At 43.8% G+C, this 9,035-nt stretch overlaps 1 protein-coding gene across 2 annotated transcripts; it reads right to left on the bottom strand.

Moving 5' to 3' along the window:
- Window positions 1-479: 479 nt before the first annotated feature.
- On the bottom strand, window positions 480-8,541 carry PPP1R15B (protein phosphatase 1 regulatory subunit 15B). 2 transcript variants are annotated; one of them, XM_045523339.2, is made up of 2 exons: window positions 5,981-8,540; window positions 480-3,155 (listed from the first exon to the last, which is right to left on the bottom strand). In XM_045523339.2, exons 1-2 carry the CDS (start codon window positions 7,904-7,906, stop codon window positions 2,925-2,927), a joined length of 2,157 nt encoding a protein of 718 aa, XP_045379295.2. In that variant the 5' UTR covers window positions 7,907-8,540; the 3' UTR covers window positions 480-2,924. The 2 variants fall into 2 exon arrangements, with proteins under 2 accessions (XP_045379295.2, XP_074208104.1); XM_074352003.1 differs by having other exon boundaries at window positions 2,991-3,155; window positions 6,568-8,541.
- Window positions 8,542-9,035: the final 494 nt, after the last annotated feature.

Genomic DNA, 9,035 nt, shown 5'->3' with positions numbered 1-9,035 from the left:
AATATTATAAACGGGAGAACATCATGATTTAAAATACCATGGTTATCATTAAAAATAATGCATAAAATAAAGCAGACCTCCCTGCTGTGTAGGAGCAGCACGACGGTAATCCCAGCACGTGAATGTGCTGCTTCTGTGAATATTGTTTATTGTCTTGTTTTCTTTGCAGAAATGCACAGCTGGGGCCAATTTTAGAATCAAATCCCAGTCTCTAAAAAGGGTATTTCGCACTCTAAGAACTAAATTCTCTTTTCTACTTCCAAAATGTGGTTTGCAATTGTGGTATTTATTCCCTTACTATTCCTCCCCTTCAGTTAGCTGAGGTGCAATTTACATGTCACATAACCTTTTTAAACCACAGAAATTTGTGCAGCACCTTTAAGTTTATCATGCTTCTACAAACACCTGATTTAATCCAGAAGATCCTGCTCAGTAATTCCAAAAACAATGTAAAATACAATACAAAGTTGAGCCCAAAATATCATAGTAACATTTAATAATTGCAAATATATTTATTACAATGTACAGATTAGTTAAGTTATATACACAAATATAATTTTAGCTATAAAGTCCCAACAAACTGGTTACATTTAAATCACTGAATCTGTAGAAGCCAATTCAGAAGTCTTCTAGTCCCCTAACTTCACCTTCCTTAAATTATAAAAAAATAAAATCTGACAGTTCTGACTTCAAGTTAAAGATGAAGAGATGGTGTTATCACATTTCAGCACTCAGAAAAGGAAATTTTACTTGTCTGTACAAAGCCTTTCTTTCATATGCTACATTGATACTTAAAGCACCATTGCAAGACTTTAAATTGTGTAAAATGTTCAATTAAAACTTCCAAGGATTTTTCTTTTTAAGATTGTAAAGGTTTAACTTTGTTCTAACAACCAGGATTGGGATGAAATAGAATTGTTTTTCTCCTTGTCCAACTTTAAAATGGTCCCTTTTGTCCCTCTCATCACCATCTGATCACTTCTTTTAAAAGAGGGTAGTAAACAGGAGAATTCTTAATCAAGCTTTTACTTATTTGGTAGTGAGGTTGGAATGCCAAGGGAACAGTTTTCCAAAATGCAGTAAATGTAAATATATCCCATTCTTTTCACATACGCAGAGGTGCAAGATCTGAGAACCACAAAACACAACCTAAGTCTCTGAAATAGTATACTTCAGCCTGGTTTTTAAAGAATGCCTGCACATTTTCAACATTTTTTTTTTCAAGGCAAATGATACCTTCTTTCCAACTTGACACAGCTGGTGCTGTGTCTGAAAAGTAGCCTGTTTTCATGGTGTTACACCAGACTCTGCAGAGGCATTCTCTATGGTTACCTAACATGGAGGTGCACAAAACGCATTAAGGACTCGGCAAAAATCTGACCAAACTTCATATTGTTGTTGTATATAATATATATGTATATATATTAACACTAGAGAGTTTTTAGAGCAAACCAAATGGAAATAAAATCATGACCAGGTAGATTATAAACTGAGGTAGTAACCCTGCAAGCACTTCTGATGAAAACTTTGTCCCCACTCTGAACAAGTTCAAAATTAAGAGGTCTACTGTTTTCCATTACCTGTGACAGGAGCCACATGAAGTAAAAACAGACCATAAAGGAGCTGGTTGACATCCCCTCACCCTAACAAAGCACATCACACAGAGCTAAATAAACCAAGCACAACCAGTCACTGCAAGAACTTCGATCCAGAAGTAAACTCTGGGTTAAAGATAATAAGATTTTCTATTTGTTAAATCCATAGTTCGATCCTTCTCTTAATGTACAGGCCTTGCCATTACTTTTCTCATTATTAAAACAGGAGAACCCAGTAAACTTAGATATTGACTGAAGTCTACATTTTACATTTCAAACTAGAAATTCAAAACTGCCCATTTCCAAGTTCACAGTGCCACCCTGACAGGTATGAAAAGTGACCGTGCTGAGGCATGTCAGTAACACTGGTTTTCTGCTGAGAGCATATTCAACAAAACCAAATTGCTCCGAGATGGGTTCCATCTTCTTCCTAGGAAAATTCCGAGCTTTTAAATTTAAAAAATAAATGACTATGATGCAATTATTACTTTCTGGAGTCTTTTACAGTTTCTACCTGTTAAAGACACAAAGAACCACTCAAGTGGGAACTACAATAACATATACAGAACCCTCTCCAAAAGACAGTTTGCACAGAAATTAAATACATCAGATGTTAAAATTTGGCAGAAAGATGCAGCTTTCCCAAAGTAGCGGAAAGTACTGCACATGTAGGTTTTGTGGCAGTCCTTGGAAATATCTCAGGTAGAGCTTAACCTAGAAATAAAAATTCACCATACATTTTCAACCAAAATCATTTTTAGAAGGAAAAAAAAAACAGTGATACAAGATAATGTACTTTAAGTTGGTAGTATATACAAGACTATTTTCTTGGTCTTAAGGTAGAAGGGCCAAATTACTGAAATAAAAAAATATGGAGAAAACATAAAAGCCCATTAATTTCAGAATACTGGGGGTGGGAGGAGACGAGCCCAAAGTTTTTAGACAGGTACACATCATTTAAATTAGAATGGAAAACAGGCTTTGAACCTTATAAATATTGTTTCCCAAGAAAATAAGTATCAAAAGTGCAAAATTACACCTTAAGAGGTCCCCTTTTCACTTCAGCAAGCAAACAACATTTAAAAACACATCCAACTAAATCAAAAAAGGGAGGATTAGAAATCACATCACCTCATCCTTCATTATCAGGGATCCACTTCAAACCTGGATATTTCTGAGTGGGATATGTTGCAAAAAAATATTAAACTAGGTCATTGGATCCAAGTTGCATATCCTCTTAAAAAAAAAAAGTCAAAGGACAGCTGCCAATTCTTGTTTTTAGAAGAAACCTCTCATGTAAGAGGTAGTGTATGCTAGGGCAAAAGGCTGTCAATCATTGTAACGTTGCTCGAAAACAGTAAGTCCTTTGAAGCATGTTTCCTGGAGTCTATTAAACATTCTTTCTCTGTGCTCAAATGTCAAGCAGTACCCAATTGCATCTTCTGTTTCCTGAATTCGTTTCTGGAACCTGCATCCATCCCGTGCAAATTCTTCCCATGGTCCTTTTCGATCCTCATCACCACTTATATAATACTCAGTGACTTCTTCAAGGAAGGTTACCTACAAAGACATAGACTAATTTTAATCTCAAATATAACAAGTAAAAAAAAAAGAGTTTCTAACTGACTAGATGGCATCTGAATCAAACAGCAGGCAAATGCTACTTTCACACACACACACATGGTCCCATTCCCTCAGCCACCATCCTGCCAACCCCACCTACCCCCTCCTGGCTTTGGTGTTAATATCATGAATCTAGATGGGGAACTGAAGCTTTCCTGATGTTATTATTCCTTACTTTTTTTTAATCCCTAGGGAAATCAGTTTTGTGATACTCTTCCAAAAAGCACAAATGTTTCCAAACAAAATATTTCAGAAATATTCAGGAATCTGAAGTCAGTGCTTTTATTACAGCACAAAAGCTTTAACAAGATCTTCACTTACTCCTATTCTTCCTTCTTCCAAAAAAATTTCACTTTTTGATCCTTTCCAATTTTTGAATCATGAAACATGTAGTATTATTCTTATTACTTTTGTAATCAGAATACAGAAGAGTAATTTAGTAAACAAGGTGCAGCAAAATTAACGTATCTTTTAAGATTATGTTACTATGCGAAACTTTAGTTAAGACAAAACCCTCTTTGTATTCCTTCTCAATATGCCATCACTATATATACATGAAACTGTGAATTTTAAAATGTACATGATCATATGTATAAGTGACAGTCCCTTTTAATCCCTACTTAGTCTCTAATATAGAAGTTTCTTTCTAAAATATCACAATTCAAAAGTAAATACTTGTTTTAAAGTATATTCAATAGTTACATCAGCTCATCCCACTGTGGCCTACGACTTTCATTCCCTTTACATCAGGCCCAGAAATGCCCCCGAGGACAATTAGCACGGAGGTAACACCTTACTAGGTATTACATTCTAGCGTTACTCATTCACGGGGTCACCGAGATAAACAACAACAACAAACATTTATACAGTGGTTACCATATGCCAGGCTCTTTTCGAAGTACCTAATAATTTTTATCTCACTTAATCCTCGTTATCAACCCTATAGGGTCCATATTATCCTCATCTCCACTGTAAAGATTAAGGAAACCAAGGTAGACAGGTTAACTGACTTGTTCAAATCACACAGCTTCCATGGGGAACAATCAGGATTCAAACCCTGAGTGTGGCTCCACAAACCTGCACCATGTCACATGCCATGACACAGCATGTTAAACTCCCAGATCTGAAAGCCTCATTCTGAGAATTAGGCACTATTCATTATTCCCATATACCTGAAGGATGGCATGGAGCCAAGGACTGCTAAACAATTTTATCATATTTTAGATACAGTCTTTCATAAATGTTGCTTCTAGTTCATGGTAATATTCTCACACCTACTTGACTCATCTCACTTCTATATGTGAGACATGAGACTGGCCTGAGGTCCTGGAACAGCAGGAGCTACCATTTCAAGGCAAATGATTATGAGCTGTATGCTCACCTCATTTAAATTGTGCACTAATTCACACAGTAGTTGTTATGATTATTATTATTACCTTCAGATAAGTAAGTGAGTCAAAGCTATGAGAGGTCAAGTTACTGTCTTCCCAAAGCTCTTGGCCCTAACCACTCAGGAGTAGGGGGACACAGGTCTCCAGGGGCCAAGTGCTCATTCCAGTGTCCCTCTTTGTTTCTTATCTATTCACTAAATAGGTCATTTTGTCAGGAAGCTTTGAAAAATAGAGGAAAAACTCTTTTATGATAGCATTTACAATAGTAGGAACTAAAATTTAATTTCTAATATGACTTATTCTGCTTCTACAGGTAAGACAAGATTACCACCATTTAGGGACACTTTCTACCCCAAGAAGAGTTTCAAAGTATTAAACTGGCCACTTGGAGCTAATGGATTATGGTGCTGTCCACTGGAAACTTTGATGCTGCAGATTCTGAGGTCAATAATTTACCCACTCCTTTCTCTTTCCAAATAAAGGTACAGGAAACTAAAGAAACTTTCCTTCCACAATAAAAGAGATCTTGTGTGTTTGGGGGGATTTCTCTCCAATCAATAACTTTAGCTGAATAAACAATAGAGAAAAAAATTAAGCAATTCAAAAAGACTCCCAAAATAAGGCTAACTTGATAATGTGTCAGAAGAGTAAGATAAAATGCTCCATGAAGTTCTAAGACTAGCCTGGGAATAGGAAGCAATTACTCAAGATAAACCAAATAAGTGACCGTCACTGTTAGAAATGTCGTTGGCCAATGACAACTAGTACTGCGTTCTTAAGAAAAGGCAATACTATTTTCTGTACTGTTTTTGACTGTCAAGTCAAAATCCCAGATGTCCAAAAGTTGTTAATACTGAAATTAGTATTTTCTTTCATGGCAAACAATCAGACAAATTTGACTTGGCTACTTGGCACCCTCATCCCTTCAGACTTTAATAGAAAGGAGTGAAGACACTGTTATCATGTTATGTAAACGCAACAGTGTCTGCAAACAACGCAAAACGTTTAATACCACTTAAAAACTCTATGGCTATAATAGGACCTCTCGATCTCTAGAATTAAATCATACATACGTAAAGTTTAATTTTTCTTTTCCTTAAAAAAAGTGAAGTGGAAGCTTGGAGGAAAACAGTCCAGAGCTGCCAACCCAAAAGAAAACAGCACTTTCCAGCTAAAACCTACACACTGGGGTCTTCGATTCAGACAGAAACAACACTCTATGGGTGGGAAAAGGGGGGGGGTCATCTCTCAACGCAAGTACAAGGGCTCAGAGTCCTTCCTCACAAATACGCACTACGACGTCCCATGCTGCGACACTTAACGCACCAGAACAGGCAACACACATGATCGTGTTAAAGGAAAGAAACCAACCTTTTTTCTCTGGATTTGTGTGTGTCTTTCTCCAGAAAGAACCCCACCCTGCACCGAGTCTGGACATTGACTTTCTCGGCTCCCTACCAGTTGCACCTTACAGGAAAGTAAGGTGTGACAGTCAGAAATGGCCACAATGGACTCAGATGGCCTCTCTGAGTCACGATAGCCTGTCCAATTTTTCCCTGATGTTTGAAAAGGAGCCTTAAAGTTTAGAAGGTTGTAGGGGTCATCGGAATTACAGAAAGAATTCCACAGTTTGAGATTCTCTGCTTCATCTGCACTAGATTCCCAGTCATCGTCCTCCCCAGAATTACGGTCGGGAGACTCAGGAAGGCTTCCAGTCTGGGGAGAACTTTCTAGATCAGGCTTGTCAGACAAATCCTTCTCTGAGTCAGAAGGGTCTCCGGGAAGAGTTCTGGCAGCAGTCTGAATGGCTGCTGTGAAGTTTTGGGGATTATAAGGATCTACACTGTAGAAAGAGTTCCAGAGGTGGAGCCCTTCTGAATCCTGTTCAAGGTCTGATTCTGAGAGTGAGCTATCACTATCGAAACCATCATCCTCGGCTTCTTCATCCCAGTCCTCACCTTCGGAATCAGAACTTGTCTCCAGGTCACTGACTGCACCTCCCAAAATGTAATCTATCAGTCTGTTAGTACAGACTGGTCTGGTAGACGTGGGGAGGTCATCTTCTATGTCTGAGGAGTCAACTACACTTGTTTGGTCCTCTCCAGGCTCCTGTTCCGTAGGAACCTCACAAGATGGACAGCTTTCCAAGGGGCCTTGTCTTTCCAAAGCAAGTGGAACCTCTTTAGTCAACAAATCTATTTTTTCCCCAGCGAGTTCCTGGGCGGTTCCAGGAACGGCTCCAGCAGCGGGAACACACTGTGGCGGGCAATCTCCGCGGTGCTTCGGATCCAGCCGGAGAAGACTGTGCTCCTCCTCCAGGCTGTGGTAGCCGTGATCTTGGTCGGGGGAGGGTAACGCTTCGTGGCCCTTGCTGGCCTGCTGAAGGAATTCCAGCCGCTTCATGCGGAGATGGTGGATTTCTGGCAGGCCTTCTCTAGAGAGAGGCGGACATCCCTGCCAAGAGGCGCGAGCGACTTCCGCGTTCAGCGGCTGGGGATGAGACGGGGCCTCACCCAGGCAGCCGCTCTCCGGAGTCAGCGTCTGGAAATCGACCAGCTCGCCACTTCCAACGCTGCTCTGATAGCTAAGCTCGACCCGGGACAGGCAGTCCAGAGAAGAGGGGTTCAGCAAACAGGACACGACGTTGACATTGCTTAAGCGTTGGACGCTGAGAGGCCCGGAAGGCGAAAGGCCAAGTTCCATGTCCGAGAACAGACGGGCTTGAAGGTTACTGGGCAGCAGCTCCACTCCCCACAGCTGCTGCTCCAGGAGAAAAGCGTGGGCTTGGGAGTCCAACCCTCTTCTCTTGGCTTTAAGTTCCAATTCTACATCTGGGGGCGAGCACTGCCAGTGGATGCCCTCCTCCAGCCAATCAAGGGGACTGGCAGCCGCGCCGTCCGACGGGTCGAGCCGCAGCGAATTCAGGGATTTCTGCGCCGTAGGGGCGGCGGGTTCCTCCCGTACCCTCAAGGCTCTCAGGGCGCCGTAGCCTGCTGCAAAATCTAGCCATCGGGTGGGAATCATCCCACCGAAAAGCTGGCTCCAGATGAGAAGCTTCTGAAGCAAGCCGGGGAGCGGCGCGAAGAGCTGGGAGAGCAGATTCACCCAGGAGCTGCTCCGAGCCTCGGGCGCGGGAGAGAAAGCCAGTTTGGGGTCCCCGGGGTGCTCCGGGGCAGGAGGGGCGGGGAACTTGGAAGGGCCTGCTTGCGAGCGCCGAGGAAGGAAAAAGGGCAGCCGGAACCAGGAGTCCGCCGGAGCGGCGGCGCGTGCCCGCGGGCCGTCGGCTGCCGGCTCCATCTCCGCGTTCTCGGCCGGCTCTCAGGGAGGGACGCGGGGCTCCGCGGCGGGAGGCCGGGCGGGACTCCAAGAGGCCTAAACAGTCTCGGCCTTGCCCAGCGGCGGGGTTGGCGCCCCAGGCCGAGCCCCAGGCCAGCAGAAGAGCCACAGAGGAGAGCGGCTTCGGCAGCGGGCGGCAGACCACAGTCCGGAACGGCAGGCGCAGGCCGCGGAGGCTGAGGCGACGTCCATCCTGGCGGAAAGGCGGTGTCCTAGTCCGCTCGAGGACTCTCCACCATAGATAAGGGCCCTCCCGCGGCAGCGGCGGCGACTTGCCGGCAGAGACGGACCGTTGAAAAGCTCCTCGAGCAGCGCGACCCCGGAAGGGATGAGCGGGTAGGAGGGCGGGTAGGCGGGCGGGCGCGGGTGGAAGCGGAGCCCAAAATGGCCGCAGGGCCAGCGCCGAGGCAAGACACCCCCAAGCAAGCGGACGAGACGAAGGATGGCGACCGGCTACGCCACCAGCCCAGCGCCGCCGAACGTCACTCGCAGGGCCCGGCGGGCGGGTCTCTCCGCACTCTTCCGTGTGGCCGCTGATTGGCCTCGCCCCGCGTCCCTGCCGGCTTCCTTATTCTCGGAAGACCCAGCTCGCGCACAGGAGGTTGCATCAGCCGAGCTTAGGCTCTACGCATGCGCACTTGCTGCTCGGCCGTCGCCTAGGAGACCGCCCGCCCCAACCCCCTCCCCCGCCCTCAGGGGGAAAGGGAGCGGCTTGGGGAGGTGCTAGCGTTTCCAGATAACCTGAGAATTCCCTGGAACTCTTGTAATGGTCTGATACACACCCAAGTGTATACATTTATCCTAGACTTGCATATCGGGGTTCCAGTATTGCTGAGTGCTAAGGAGATCATCAGCTTAGGGTCTTAGTATAGTGAAAGTCGAGCAATGCTATGTAAATACATGTCCAGTGTTAAAAACACTAATAACGTAGGGTGAGTAATACTAGGAGTGAAAAGTCTTGAGTGAAAAATAATTTATTCTTATGCATTCCTGTCTTCGGTTTTAGGGTTTCTAAATCACTATTTAGCTTTACCTAGGATCTAGCTTTGAGGTCCAACATGCATCTCCTAACGACAATGTGAACTCATGT

The sequence above is a fragment of the Camelus bactrianus genome, chromosome 23 (assembly GCF_048773025.1).
Source record: "Camelus bactrianus isolate YW-2024 breed Bactrian camel chromosome 23, ASM4877302v1, whole genome shotgun sequence".
Lineage (NCBI taxonomy): Eukaryota > Metazoa > Chordata > Mammalia > Artiodactyla > Camelidae > Camelus > Camelus bactrianus.
The sequence above is the reverse complement of the archived record's forward strand: the minus strand, read 5'-3'. Positions and strand labels throughout refer to the sequence as shown.